Here is a 16,031-nt window from a genome sequence, read left to right as displayed (position 1 = left end):
GCAGTATTTGGTCCATAGGTTGAAGTTTGGAAACTAAACAATTTGCTTCCTTACCAAGAAATGCTCCAGCACAAAAGCATGATTTGCTTCTTACCACCTCAAGTAAATCTTAATGTCCATTTCATTATTTTATTTTGACATGAGTTTGAGCTCCTATCAGGAGTATCTGCTACCAAAAGAACTGTGGTTCATAAGCGAACCCCACTTTGTTGCCAATGCATGGTGATCTGAATTCCAGGAACTTCTCATTATACGCAAAATCAGCTCTTTCAAAAAGACTAATTAAAAGTACCCCCAATTCTTCAATTAATGTGTTTTCTTTTAATACTACCTGCAAACAAAAAGTAGTTCTTTGAAGCAATTCTTTGAAGATTTAAAGGCGTTCTTAATTTTATTCATGTGTTTAAAGATCACATGCAAGTCCTCACAGGATGGACGACTAATTAGGTGTGGATACTCTTGAAGTATTTCCAGGTATGGAGAGTTCTGCATTCTCTTCTGAAATGTCACTAATAACTCCACTAAGGAGAATGACTTGGTGTTGTTGAAATGAGGCTACTTGGTTTTGCTGAAATCGTGGAGCAAGTTGAGACAGTTCATTCCATAGTTGGAAAGGTTTTCTTCAAATAGAACTTCTTAGAAGCATGTACATGCTTATGAGCACTTACACTCTCAGAAAGATGCTCTCCCTTATTGTTTTATAAAAGTAAAATACATTTTTAAATTATGGCCAGAATTTTTTAAGAGAACAAAAAAACAAAGCTTCCAGCTTTTGAAGACTTGAAAAAGGATGTTCTGCTGATTCAGAAAGTTATTTGTGAAGATAGATGCGCCTGTGGCTAGGAACTAAAATAATTCAAAATTCGTCATCTTTTATCACATGCTTTGCTGGTATACACTGCACGCTGTACTGTAGGTTCAGTTAATGTGCAATAATTGTTCCATCAAATAACCACAAAGGAGAGATAGCAAATATTACTGCTTTCAAGAACCAGAGTTCATTCCGGGGTCACGTGCCGCAAAGGCAAGAAGCAAAGAGCATTTCAACCGCAGTGTATTCTCTAGGCATTCAGTGGGCAGCAGGAAATCACATGGCGGGGGAATGCAGCAAGCTGCTGCTAACAAGGGAATAGCCCAAGCCCTGGGTGCTGCCCAGCTCCATGGCTCCTTGGGACAGGTGAGCTGCCTGTAGAGCTCCTGTGTCCTCCCACCACTCTGTGAGCCATAGGACAGAGCCAAGGGGCCCAGCAGGAGAGGGGAGTGCTGAGGAGGCAGAAAGTCCTACCAGAGAAAACCAGCCTGGAGCCCAGGGGCAGTTGCATATGTCTTTGCAAACCTCCAAAATCAGGTGCATGGGCTACAAAAGTAAGTGTATACTGCTGCTAATTGCTTATTCCTGAATTTAAATACAGTTATTTTAGCTCACTTACTACTCTGTTCTTTTATGTTTATTTATGTGGCTGAGATATTGGTTTCAAAGAATTACTCCCAGTTTGAATTTCATGTGCCAAACACTGATAAAAGAAAACTAAAAAACTAAAAGGATTCCATTTGTAGATAATAAACATAACATTTTGTAATAGAAAAACAGGGAAAAAATATTTTGGGCCTTCCCTCACTTTAATTTCTGAGTCAGGTTTTCACTACATTGTGCTTAAAGGAGTTGAGTGATATACAACAACTCCTCATGTACTGAGGGAAAACGAACTTTTATTAGCAAAATTTATGGCTTTGTGATTTACTTCCTATAGGGAAACCAGCTCAACATGCTGAACAACCAACCAAGTTTTATTAGTGAACTATACACTCACTATACATTCTATGCTGTAGATTTCCAGAGCTGTAACAATCTTCCAGGCCTCCTAGAATATATTCCACTGCAAAGGCTCGCTCACGCTATCATTGGCGTGCACTTCTTTTCAGCAGGTTGCACCACACCATGAGGTCCAAGTGAGCCGTTGCCACACCATGGATCTCAACACTGATGCTGCTAATGATCAGCTGTGCAGGGAAGGTGGTTTTGTCTTTAACAGACCAGAACTTAAAGGGAATGAAACCAACTGACGGTTGGTCTTCATGGACAATTCTTAACCAGAGAAGAATCTGGAGCCCTGCTTCAGGCAAGAAAACAGGATACAGCAGAGTAGTAGAGAGGATGGAACAGCACACTGTATGCTCCTCCTGTCTGGAGATGGGAAGTCTCTAGGACATTTCAAGATGTAGAGGAGACAGAACTACCTTCTCTTTGCCCTCAGCACTGAGCCTTTATGTCCTATCCTTGTCTCCTTCATCTGTCTTTTCTAATCTAGTTTCTTCTTCTTATTCCCTTTCCTAGCCTATGACCCTTGCTGCTCACACAAATATTCGGCATCAGGACTGTCTACTCAGCCAGTGCCAATCCTCCTCTTCTTGCTTCATTCTCTCCTGGCTGACACTTAGTTCTCTCAGTTTCTACCTCACAGCCCAAGACCTGAAGCACAGATCCTTTCCCTCAGGATCTTTGTGCAGCCATCCCAAATTATTCCTTCCTCTGATGGTCCTCATCCAAATCTGGAATAGAATCATAGGATCATTAAGGATGGAAAATACCTCCAAGACCATTGAGTCCAACCTGTGACCAAGCCCCACCTTGTCACCCAGACCAGAGCACTGAGTGCCATTGTCCAGGCGTTCCTTGGACACCTCCAGGAATGGAGACTCCACCACCTCCCTGGGCAGCCCCTTCCAATGCCTGACCACCATTTCAGTGCAGAAATTTTCCTGATGTCCTCTTGTCTTGTCACTAGTTCCCTGGAATCAATCACCCTTGACCATAAGGTCCTGACCCCTGTGATTGTTTTCCCCTTTCTAGTTTTACCCCATTTTACCTGCTACCCCTGAAGCATCTCCAAGACTCATTCTCCTCACCTTGACATGCCTTCAGATCCTTCCCTCCCTACATTCAGCCTCCTTATCTCAAAGTATGCATTTTCTTCTTACCAAGTTGACTCCTCTCTCACCCATGCTAGAAACAGCTCACTTATCCACGGAGTTGGGGTTGTCCAGGCAGGCAGTACCTGGCCCAGGACAGACAGACTGGGCTCCTCTCCTGTGGCTTTATGTGGGAGCAGGCTCAGACAGTCTGTGGAGTTGGACCTGCATGTCTCAGACTGCTGTGAAGAGCAATAAGAAGCTCAGGACCACTAAATCAGAAGGAAACTCTTTGTTGCTGGAAGAAAAAGACCTCTCTACTAATAAGAAGAATTAAATTGCAGTGAGGCAGATAGCCAAACACAAAGACAGATTGCTATGAAATCTTTATCATTCAAGGACTTGAAGCAAAAGTTAAAGAACTCTCAGAAATACTCCAGGTACATCTGAGCCTAGTTTGGCATACAGGAGGGGATTAAGTTTACCCATCAAGGTCTTCATTTCCTAACGCTTATGGAAAAAAAAGGCTGAATGCAATTTTACAAAGTTTGTAATTTCAAAAGTTTCAGAGGATTTTGGTAAGGATGACAAAAAAGTGCAAAAGCAATTTCCTAACAAATTTCAGATCTCTGCTCCATAACATGACAGCAAACTATTAAAATAAATTTAAAAAAAAAAATCACAAAAATGTCTTTAAGACACACAAACCAGTGTGCTCTTCTCTACACTTGTTCTTTGGCTGAAATTTGCCAAAACTTGAGCCTGAGTCAGATACCTGGCATGTAAAATTTCAGCCATTGATGACAATTTGGCAAATTTTAAGGAGTTAAAAACACGTCCTAATAATGATAAGCACCAGGCAACCTTAATAATATGGAGACATGTCTAGAAAACAGAAATACTTCCCCATTTGGCTCAATGCAGGACACATGTCTGACATGTTGCTACAAATGCTTCTTTATCTTTTCTTCTATTTTTCTTGGGTTAAATATTACAAATGTTAAGACTTCAATGCCGTATAAAGAGAAGTTAATTGTTATGCAATTTGAAAACAAAAACTGTTTGGCAAGGCAGTGTAGCAAGTTAAGTTCTATTATGAGAAGCAGTAGATCTTATCTACCCTGGGAAAAATACCAAGCCTATAGACTGATCAATGAAAAACAAAAAGCAGAATTTAAGTAAAAGATAAGGCCTTCAATAAAATTGTTACCATTAAGATCAGGCCAGGCATTTTGCTGTCTTTGGGGAAGATAACACAGACTGTTTCCTCTTGGAGCTTAGAATATCTAAACAGCATCCTGAGGTTTCAGCCCATAGCCTGGGACGATACTGCAATTAATTTACCTGATGGCAATCACCACTGCAACAGCCACCACGCAAAAACCTCTGCTTTAAAGGTATTGGGTAAAGAAGCTTCTGGATCACTGTGTGCTGTTGCCTGTACATAAGGATTTTAAGGAAAAATAAGAATAAAGAAACTTGGATTTACAGGACTAAGGCTTATTAAATCATAGCTATTCCAAAGAAAACAATGGGGAACAGGGTAAAAAAATTCCTGAGGTGGCAACTTGAGGGGAATGGAAAAATACATTGTCTTTCTTACTATGTGCCAAGTTGGTAAAACTGGAATGTGTTTTGAATAAAAAGGAGAGAAAAAATGGTATCTGTACTAGATGTGATGTTATAAGAAGCCAACTACTTTGATTTTAGAGCCTGTGTGAAAAAGCAATTTAAGGTCCTTATCACACAGAATGTAACAAAGATATGCTGGCTATCAGCCCTGCTGGGGTATATATGCAAAACTAAATCAGTCAAGAAGATGCAAAGTAGTTTGGATATAAAAAGGGTGCTAAAGAGCTGTCTTATGAAATTGCTCCCCAGTGAGTGCCAGGTAATCCCACCCATAAATCCTGATTCCAGCACTTTGGTACAATATTCATATCCTGGCTAAGTATGAGAGAGCCTCTGGAACCCACTGGACTTTGTCAATGGTAATAATGAACTCACATTCTCTTTGCTTTATGCAAACATGTTTTCAACAATACATTTAGTAACTATCTGTAGCTGTTGAGAGGAGAAAACCTAATATATCCAATGAGATAATAACTCAAGGAATTTAAATAATTAGCATTTCACTGAGCAGCTGCAGGATTTGTGTCTGACTCATAGCCTAATTATAGCCCAAGCACATCAGAAGGATCTTGCCCTATGAGTAGGTCTGACTTAGGCTGAGACAGCCATTACAGAGCCCAACAACCCAGACACAGAAAAACAATTCAAACATTCTACTGCTTTCCCAAAAGATCCCATATAGCTCAAATAGCCATTAAAGTCAAATACAGATAAGAAAGAAGAACAAATGGAATGTGTGTACGATGTGTATTTTATAAATTGAACTCTGCAACGCAGGAATGTCCATAAAAGTAGAAATCTGCTGATTCTGCCTAGTGGCCCATTGCACATTACACATTTTTTAAAATTAGAAAACAAATGAACCCGCAGTATTACAAATAAAGAGAACATCTCCATCATGAGGCACTGCTTGGTCATTGATGTGACAAATATAATTTAAAATTTAATTCCTATTGCCCTTCCCAGAACACAAGCATATTTTATAAATAGCTGGGTTTACACCATGAACTTCCTCTCCAGCATTCTAATCAAATACATCTGCTGTGCCACTTATACGGCATTTCAAAGACTAAGGCTTAAATGCAAAATAACTAATCCCCACAAAATCCCTGAGATGGAGATCAGCATTAGCTTCATTCTACAGAGGAGGCACAGAGTACTCAGTTCTGTCTAACAGATGGTGGCCATACCAACGCTGACTGGGAAAAGCAAGAGTGGGCTGATATCAAATGTGGTTTGTCAGCTTTCCTCCCTGGCTGGTGGAACACATTTACCTGAGTACAGGGCACATGAGGGGACCATGAAGCAGCCTTTGGAAGAATTGCTGGAGTACAGGGTGGCCAGAAAGCCACAGGCAGGAGGCAAAGCATCACCTTCATTAGCCATAAACTCAGCTACCCAACTGAGAGTTTGCAACTTCTCCACTCTGCTGACACCATTTGATGGGTATAAAAGAGCTGCCAGTTGCCCCTCCTCCCAGAGCTGTCTCCTATTTTCTACACCAGAATGCACACTGTCTCTGAGCTAGGTTAGTGACACAATTATGAGCTGCAGCTAACATATCACCCCTGCTAGGGCTCCCAGGTTTTCTAATACAGGTGAAAATTGGGTACAAATTGAAAGAGGGGAGATTTACATAAGATAATTTGTAGAAATTTTTTACTCTGAGGGTGGTGAGGACACTGGAACAGGTTGTCCAGGGAGGTGGATGCCCCAGCCTGGCAGTGCTCAAGGCCAGGTTGGATATCGCCTTGAGCAAGCTGGTCTAGTGGGACATGTTCCTGCACATGGCAGAGAGGGTTGGGACTAGATGATTTTTAAGGTCCATTATAACCCCTTAATATTCTATGATTCAATTATATGGTACTAAATATAAGACATTCTTGCAATGCTTTGCAACAGCACAGATGAGAATTCAGAGAGGGAGCTAAAAATAACCCTTTGGCTGAAGTGTGAAAGTAAGGAAAGACTATGTGTGATTCTGAAATAAAAGCCAGGGATTTCAAAGCTGAATGTAGCCCTCCTATCAGGCTGCCTGCAAGGAAGCCAGACAGAGAGTATCTGCTCATGGCTCTGGGGAACATTATGGTGCAAACCACTCACACATGGCACTTTTTAAGGGAGCATTTTTTTCTTCGAAAGAGGAGCAGGAGAAAGACACCAGATCTGTGTGTGAAAAACATAGGGTAGGCCTGCCAACAGAATACACTTGCTAGAAACTGCTCTGTGTTCAGTCAGCAGTGGCATGACATAAGGAGATCCTGTCACCAAAAAACTGCCTGACCTTGAAAAAGAAGGTACTTACGTATCTCCTGACTTGCGGTAATTCTCCGGACATTCCAAAGACAGGCAGCGAAAGCCACCCTGGATGTTAAAGCAGGTCTCATTGAAAGAGCAGTTGTGGCTTTCTGCAACACACTCATCGATATCTGCCAAATGGAAACAGGGGAGTGGATTAAACACATGCTTTTCCTCTACTTGCAGGTGCCAGACAATGACAGTATCCTATTAGATACTACAGAACATGGGGTGCAATTAAACATTACTACAGGATTGCAAGGGCAGGGCAGAAGAACAAAAAAGAAGAACCTTAACCCAACCAACTGGCAAGAAGAAGAAAAGGAAGAGCAGCAGTGCCACTAAGTGGACATGACCTCAATATTTACTGGCATGTTTACAGTAGGATATTTCCTTTTAATGGCTAAACTAACTCGTAGCATTTCACCATTGGAATTTTCATCTTAAGAATTTTTTATATTTGATAATGTTTTTAAAAGTATTCTCTACTGAATTACTTTATAATGGAAATTTCCTGTATATTTATTATAAAAGACTGGTTTCTTCAGATATCTGGCTGAGGTCTACTGCTTTACCTATAATGTCGTAGGAAAGGCGTTTTTTAAATACAAAAACTGCTAGAACTTGTCAGAAGTCCACAAACAAGTGAGGTCTCCCTGCAGTTACTGAACTCACCTTGGCAATTGCGTGCATTAGGTGCCAGCCTGTACCCAGTGGAGGGACAAGTACATTGAAAGCTCCCAGGAATATTAATACATCGAAAGGAACAGATATGTCCTCCAGTAGGCAAAGCACATTCATCAATATCTGCAAGAAAAAAACACCACGAATTTACTATGTGTTCATGACATTCAACCCAGTGCACATGTACTGTGCTCCTGCTATGAGCTTCAAACACAATTTGATGATTCTAATTTCTGGGCAATGAAGAAGATCATCAGATAGGTGTGGCTTTAGCCAACGACATCTAAATAGCAAAGATTTTCAGGAGTAAATGGAACTCTGAAGAAAATGAAAAGATACATGAGAGCCCAAGAGACAATGTAATGGACAAGAGCAAGTACTTTACAGTGACATGTGTTTTACTGCTTTATAAAAGGGAGGGAGATGAATAGTTTTAACCTTGTTTTTACAAAAAGGAAATCAAAATTAGGTGTTCTGCCCAAGGCCTCACTGTCTAGTAAGTCCTGGAGACCTAAGTCCAAATTCAGGATCTTGTCCACAAGGTCACACCCACATCCTCCTGGTATTTGAGAACACATTAGTTCAGAACCAGCCACAAAAGAGGATGCATTAAATACTACCTAGTAATATCATATATTATATATGTAGCATATAAATATGCTCAAATCTCCACTCGCTGAAGACTAGAAATTCTGGTAATTCCTCAGTGAAAAAACAAATTTCTGTCAAGTCATGAAAGTATGCCAAGCTACAATTCAGTGTAAACAGCAAAACTGACACCATGCATGCAGAGAGATACTTACAGAAAAAGATATGGGTGGGAGACCTTCATTAAATAGAGTTTCACAAGAAAATACCAAAGATACTCAAATGTTAAAACGAAAAAATTACATGGAATTGCTCATGTTTGTTGCAGTGACAATAAGAAATGCCCACCCACTCTCTCTGCAACACTACAGAGCTCACCTTCACATGAAATGCCATCGATGTCACTGAGCTGGAATCCGCGGCGGCAATAGCACTGGTAAGAGCCATACACATTGGCACACTCTTGACTACAGGGGTTGCTCTCACACTCATTCAAATCTGAAATGCAAAGTTATACACCTGAACCCCAAATTTCTTGCTATATTCATCACTCCTAATACTGTCATATGACAAAACTTTGGAATGTAATTTTTTTAAATTAAAAAAGGATGGCACACATATCACTGAGTAACCTGGAAACAGGGGGCTCTGAGAGTGTTACTCTTAACAGGGTCTGGCAGTATAGGTTAATTTGCACTGTGCTAGAATTTCCTACTGTACTTCAAGGTGTGAGACTGGGAGGGAATTTTTAGGCCAACACATACATTTTTGTGTTTGGATATCCGCAAAGTTGGTTTTGAAGGTTTTGAATCTGATTGAGTTGAATGACCCTTCAAAGTGCAGGAAATGTAGACCCATACACCTCTGCATCACAGAATCACAGAACCATTCATGTTGGAAAATACCTCCAAGACCATTGAGTCCAACCTGTGACCAAGCCCCACCTTGTCACCCAGACCAGAGCACTGAGTGCCATTGTCCAGGTGTTCCTTGGACACCTCCAGGGATGGGGACTCCACCACCTCCCTGGGCAGCCCCTTCCAATGCCTGACCACCCTTTCAGTGAAGAAATTCCTCCTGATGTCCAACCTGAACCTTCCCTGGTGTAGCTTGAGGCTGTGTCCCCTTGCCCTGTCAAATGACCCAGTCTAAGGGCAATATATTCAAGCTGTGGGCTATAGCGGCCTCAGCTAAGCACAGCAGCATTCATGTAATCAAAGAGACTGCACTGTGATGATTTCTCATGACATTCCAGTGCAGTCTTGCAACCTAGAATAAAAAACAGCTCAAAGAGCAATGAGCTCTCACATTCATGAGTTCTCACATTCTGTAACCAAAGCACTGAGAGCTGTACCTTCACATGATCTACCATCAGCTGAAAGTTTGAATCCCATGGTACAAGTGCAGTAGTAGGAACCAGGAGTATTCTCACACTTGTGAGCACATAGACGGCCTGGGTAGCGTCTGCATTCATTGATATCTGCAATGACAAACACAGAGAGGTCTGTGGATTGGCTGGCTAACTGTGGTACCAGTCTGGACAAGAATGTGGTTATAAAAGTTTGATTGTTATTTTCCAGATTTAAATTTCGTACTAGAGAGAGAAGAAGTCCTCAAAATGCTCATTTAGAAGCACTCCAGAGTACAGTTGGATTAGATCTACACAGAAGAAAGTTGCTTTGATCTTCCAAAGGAATCTTTTGCTGTAGGTGCTTATAAAAATATCACAGAAAACAATTACACTCTCACAACCTTACCTTTTAACAGGATAGCAGATAACACACTGACAATACTAATACAGCTTCCTTTGAAGTATCAGCAGTTCTTTAATATGATTTTAGATTCATCCAAATAATACAGCAGTCAATTTTACATTCTGATGACAGAGGGTATGCAGAGAGCAGTAACGTTCTTTACACGGGATCATTTTGTAAGTGCCATGGCGGCACATATTTAGGTTGATAGGTCCAACTTACCAATACACGTCCTACTGATGACATCGAAATTATAGCCAGCTTTGCACTCACAGCGGTAATTGCCTGGGGCATTGATACAAATGTGTCCTTCTCCACAGGGCTGGTTAGGGGATAAGCACTCATCCACATCTAAAATAAAAAGTGATTTTAAGTACACTTCTGACTACACAAATTGAGAGAAGAGCAACATGTTAGCATATTTCTTTGTCCCCTGGTGGTTATAAACTGTTTTGAAACAGAAAACGAGACGTTACCATGCTCTCAGCTTTTACAAGATCAGAGTCACAAATCCAAACTAGTTATACCAAAGCAGGTTAGCTCTAAGGTGTCCTTAATGTTGATGGACTTGGGAGGAAAGCAATGAAGTAATCAGGCAATCTCTGGAGGAATTCAGGTGCAAAATTGCTTCATTATGCATTATTTGTGGATCAGATCTACATCTAGTATAAGATGTCTGAGATCCAGAGTCATCAGAAATGCTTTGGTAAGTCACAGATATTGAAAACATATACAAAAATGCCTCTCTTTGCAAAAGCACCTCAGTTAAAAGCCACCCAAAGGCATCTATGTCTTTCAGTGTTACTTGAATGGCTTCTGTGGGGCATTAAGTTAACCTTGTGTCATCTCTCTGTACTAAGGAGATTTGGGACAGCATTATTCCATTGACACAATCACAGCCAATGCCATTTATGGCAGCTGATAATCATTACTCCTCAAAATATAGGGTTTCATGAGTTATATGAAGGACAGAGGGTGGATGCTTGTCATTCTTCACTTGCTGGGACTGCCATGAGGGAAAGAACAGGATCAAGAATTGACTGTGGGAATAAGAAAAACCTGGGCAAAGTGCAAGAAACTGGTAAACATTAATTATATATGTGAGTTATTTTCTTAAAACTGCTTTTTCTTCCCAACTGTCACTCACCTACGCATCTTGTTCCATCTTCATTGAGATGGTAACCTCGGCCACAGCTGGGTGAGATTCGCTGGCAGGTAAAGGAGCCATCAGTGTTAATACAGATCTGTCCAGCTGGGCACGGCATGTTGGTACTCAGGCACTCATTGATATCTACAATAGCAGAAATCAGTGTAACTGTTTCCAGTCTCAAGAGGTTTAAGGTAAGATGCTCTCATTATGTAACCCTTCAGAGAAAAGTTCTGCCCGTGGGAGAGTACAACTATTCATGACATTTAGCTTCTCTGATAAAATGCTTCCAGTGTGAAGACTGTGGAGGTATAAAAGCCATAGATCCCACTGAAAAGCTGTGGAAATTTGGTATAGAACTGGTATTTGTTTCAAAGCCTTTAAAAGTCTCCCCTGAACACACAAAGAGCTAATCAACAATTCAGTTCACCATCTCAACCAGTGCTGCTTCAGTCTGTTGGTTCTGATTTAGGTCTTAGCTTGTATATGATGATCAGTCACAAATCCAACAACAAAATCCCCTCAACTCCACATAGGAAAGCATTTGATTGCCAATGTGTAAAATAGGCTGTGAAATTGCTTTGGTAAATATTTTGAGCAAACGCATTTTACAGGCCATAACTATTGCTGCTGCAAATTGATGTGGCTTTACTGATGTCCATGATGGAAAGCTAACCACAAGCTGCCATGGACCTGGTGCTACCTATGGCAGATGTGTCTTCAAAGGGCTTGCTGTGTGCAGGCACTGCCCCCCCTCATTTTAAAGGCTGCAATTTTGTTTTCAGTCTGTTTCCAGTGTCAGATTTCAGCACTACAGGGTATGATATGATCAGGAGAAAAAGGGGCTGATAATGAGTGCAACTTGGCAGCTGCTGCTGTTCGGCCAGTTCCACAAGTCCAACACTTCCTATGCCAATGGAAGGATTAAAAGTGGAGTTGAGACTTGAAAATAACACTCAAGGGAATAACTGATAGATTTGTGGGTCACATTAGACAAATCCATATAGAGTCTGCTGGAAACCAGTAATTCTAATGTACTTATATGAAGGTTATAATTCTGGTTTGGGGGAAACAAAGCATTGGCCTGACAAGATTGTCATCAGTCTTTAAAGTAAAACTCTTCTTCACGGTCTGTTATAACTGCCCCATACACAGTAAGATTCTTGATGGCCTGTAACGTGGGACAGGTCTGGAAAGACCTACATGCCTGTAAAACCAAGCAGACTAATATGAAAGCGTGTTGCAGAGGAGGCCATAATTACACCTTTCTACACAAAGCTTTGGCTAAAACCTTTTGGATAGAGTTAGGTAAAATTTATCATTATTATTTTACAAATTTTATTTCAGATAAAACACCCAAAGACTTAAGCAGCTAAGCACCTTAGGTAACCTAATCTCATTAAAAATGGCTATTGAGTACTTAAGTCTTTTATTTAAATGGCTTTCCTCTGTCACTCTTACCCATGGGACCAAGGAAAGAGCAATCCATACACAGATGAAGAACGGCTTGAGCAACTCAGAACCCAACCAGTGAAACTACCATTTATCTCCCAGGCAACACTTGAGTATTCCCCAAGATAAGAACATGCCTTACCAATACAGTTGCCTAGTGCATCTTGTATAAACCCACTCATGCACTGTAGCTTGGGTCGGCAACGGAAAGATCCTGGAGTATTCTGACAGATAAAATCGGGGGGGCAGTTATGAGTACCAGTCTCACATTCGTCAATATCTGGTACATCACAAAAAAAAATTGTTAGCAGGAATTCAACAATTTTTTTCATTACATTTAAAACATAAGACATAGGTTAAATCATTGTTAATCCTCAGCATACCTTCCTGGAATTCTGTGATCCAGGATCAGTCTGACTTACTACTTCAAAAAAGATCTCAGTAAAACCAGGTAGGTTAAGATTTTTTTACTATTTCATTATTAATATTATATATAGGGGTGTGTCTGTGTGTATTATGCTTTACAAGTTTAATTTTCACTATTAAATGATTCAAAACCATTACAGAGTATCTAAAGCATCACATTCAGCACTGCTCAAGCCTTGATTCAGCAGTGTGCTTAGCTTTGAAGTCAGGAAGATTTAATTATCCAAGTGCAATTTTAATTTTAACTTTAGATCCAATGCAGGTATTGTTAATTTCTTTCATAAATGAATTAATTGGCCTTGATTCCCATCCATAAAGGCTTGCAATATCCCTGAATTATCATGCTTTAAAATGCATATGACTTCTGATTACTTTAATATTCTACTCCAGTTCAGAATAGACAATAAATATTTGTGAATAAATTATTGTTCAGGTAAAGCAGATAAAGGAGACAACAGCAAATGAGGCTTCACACACGAATGCAGTCCTGTCCACATAAAAGCAACTAAAATTTAATATTTGCTGCCTGGCACTGGGATGAAATTTCCTAAAGTTATCAAAATACAGAAACTCTCTAGCAATAGAATACCTCAGCTTTCTCATTGATGCAGTTGATACAACAGTAGCCCTAGAGCTCTGTGGGACTTAAAAACTGACTGTGGAGACCATTTGAAGTTTTAGTTGGGTTACTACTGAACTGGGTTTAGCAGGGTTCTACATGTAGCACAACTCAGTCATGTTACTTGGCATTTAAAAACCATACATGAAGATTATGAATCTTCTATTTTTATCACTATTAACATAATATTAATAATTAACATTATTAACATATCTTACCCAGGTAAGAACTTTCTAAAATTAGTGGCATGCATAATTTACTAACTGTACTCCTTTTTTTTCAACAGAGAAAGGTGTTAATACTTGCCAGTAAGCTATTTGTTGGCCTAAATCTGATATAATTCAAACCAACAGAAGTGTTATTTCAAAGGGATCACAGTTACACCATGATACTTTCAAAAACATTGCCTGATGTTCTGCAAGTTTTGCCTTGGATGTCATTAATCAGCCTATTTATCCAATCTATTTATTATTCATCACTGATCAGTTCCTACAGTAAAACCTTGCCTAAAATTTTGGTTGAGTTAATTTACTTAGTGGGATGAAATTAGTTTATTTATAAACCATTCCAAGCTTGGGGATAATAGACTTTCTCATAGTGAAAACCAATTCCACATCAACCGGAGTTTGCTGATAATTTATATCTCTGTAAAGGCAGCATGTCAGGTGAAGCTATGGATGCACATAACAGCATTCTTTAAGCTAGATGCAACTTGAAATAAGTAATTTTTTTAGTAAGAAAGACTGTTGCCCTTGTGTTCAAACACAGCTAGTCAAGAACAGTGCTTTTAGCCTCTTCACATTTTTAAATCCGTAGGAATGCTGTGATTAAGAAATTAATCCCTTTGTAACAAATTAAACCTCCTAAGGATAAAAGCTTACTTTCTTTTTCTAAAGATGCATCTACCTGCACATTTTCAAACTGAATCACCTGCTGGCTCCACTTGCCACACTTTGTTTCACACTTCAGAATGTGCAACCTTGATTTATTCAGGCACATCTAAACCTCCAAGAGCAGGACTCAGGCACTCCACTCATTAATGAGCAATGAATTCCTCAGAACAGACTGGAGCTAGCCAGAAATAATCTCCAGGAAGCTGTGTATAGTGTGAGTGCTGGACCTTCATAATCACCTGTTTTAGTCCCCAAACCAGCTTCTAACAGGCAACAAAAACTGCCAGTGTAAAATATCTCTCCTGGAAGTCTTTGCAGCAGCCCCCAGCTGCCTGAACTGGTTATCTGCAAGGTTGCAGGTAGAAGAACTGCTGTTCTTGAAGTGCACGTGTCTCAGTTACACGAGTATTTACCAAAAGCAAAGAAGCACGACATAATGATGTGCTTAGTTTTGAACTTAAGCCTGAAAGATTCTAGTTTCTCTGCACAGGACATACCTTTGCAACGACTGTCATCTGTTAGTTCATAACCAGTTCCGCAGCTTGTGTCCCGCTGACAGCGGAAGGATCCTAATGTATTGACACAGGTTTGTCCAATCCCACAGTTGTGTGTCCCAGTGATACATTCATTAATATCTACAATATGCAAAATTATTTTAAAAGAAATAAGAGAGAGTAAATAAGAAGCATGAAGTCCCTGGAAAGAGACAAGGTCAAAGGCTAGCTGTGGGCACACCTCCAACCAGGTATTCCTCTGAGCATCAGAATACAAAAATGTGGATTTGGCCTCACGCTTACACCCCACTACACAACTGTTGCCAGGGTGTGAGCCAGCAAAGACATTTGGACCCTGTTGGTACCAGGACTTCCCTGTACTTTAGAGGAGGAAGGGTAACTGAGTGAGAGCAAAGAGACAACATCATCTGATAGAGTCTAGTAGTAGATGATGTCTCCGGACACATCTAAGGTTGTTACAGCTAGGATGTGTAGACATGGTCTGCTGGTGGAGTTGGCAGTGTTTGATTTGTGTTGGACTTGATGCTCTTAAGTGTCTTTTCCAATGTCAGCGATTTCATGGTTGGATTATAGTGACTGTATGAATGAGGCAAACTTTCAGAAATCCTCGCCTTGCTCTGTATCCCACCAACATATGGTTGAGGGATTCTCTGAGCCAAGCTGTGACTTTCTACTTTACAGCTACTGATAGACATTTCCTTTGTGATTTTTCTTCATTTTAAATTTGAATGCATAAGAAAATCTGACATCCACGTGTATTAAATGTAAAAGCTCTTCCTTTTTATATGTTCAACTAGGTTAATGTTAATCTGACCAAACATCAATATTTATTTTATATTCTGAAGTTTGTATCTGAGCTACTTAGACTCCATTTTCAGTCACTGAGAGAAAAAGGCACTCTTCATCAGGAACACTTGTCATCCTTGAACTACTATGCAGGATGGGCAAGGTGGACTGTGCCATAGGGCTCATATAACTCCTTGTTGCTACAAGGAGCCTGGGCTCACCAGCTCAGAGCCAAATGTCACATTGCACGTGCCTGAAGTCAAATGGGACCTCCATCCCAGTGTGTTTCATTTGATGTCACAGAGTAGAATACGCTGAGTTGGAAGG

General features: G+C 40.3%; 1 protein-coding gene across 3 annotated transcripts in view; it reads right to left on the bottom strand.

The window, feature by feature from the left end:
* FBLN1 (fibulin 1) overlaps positions 1-16,031 on the bottom strand; it is a 77,922-nt gene that overhangs the window by 27,474 nt on the left and 34,417 nt on the right. For all 3 annotated transcript variants that reach the window (XM_042050912.1, XM_042050910.1, XM_042050911.1), the window contains exons 7-14: positions 14,901-15,038; positions 12,608-12,745; positions 11,014-11,157; positions 10,089-10,217; positions 9,467-9,592; positions 8,491-8,610; positions 7,516-7,647; positions 6,848-6,971 (exon numbers count right to left, since the gene is read on the bottom strand). In XM_042050912.1, coding sequence (XP_041906846.1) covers positions 6,848-6,971; positions 7,516-7,647; positions 8,491-8,610; positions 9,467-9,592; positions 10,089-10,217; positions 11,014-11,157; positions 12,608-12,745; positions 14,901-15,038 — 1,051 coding nt within the window. The remainder of the gene's footprint in view (positions 1-6,847; positions 6,972-7,515; positions 7,648-8,490; positions 8,611-9,466; positions 9,593-10,088; positions 10,218-11,013; positions 11,158-12,607; positions 12,746-14,900; positions 15,039-16,031) is intronic.

This window comes from Corvus kubaryi, unplaced genomic scaffold, assembly GCF_017639235.1.
Source record: "Corvus kubaryi isolate FWS band 111438036 unplaced genomic scaffold, C.kubaryi_AGA036_p1.0 74, whole genome shotgun sequence".
NCBI classification, from domain to species: domain Eukaryota; kingdom Metazoa; phylum Chordata; class Aves; order Passeriformes; family Corvidae; genus Corvus; species Corvus kubaryi.
The sequence above is the reverse complement of the archived record's forward strand: the minus strand, read 5'-3'. Positions and strand labels throughout refer to the sequence as shown.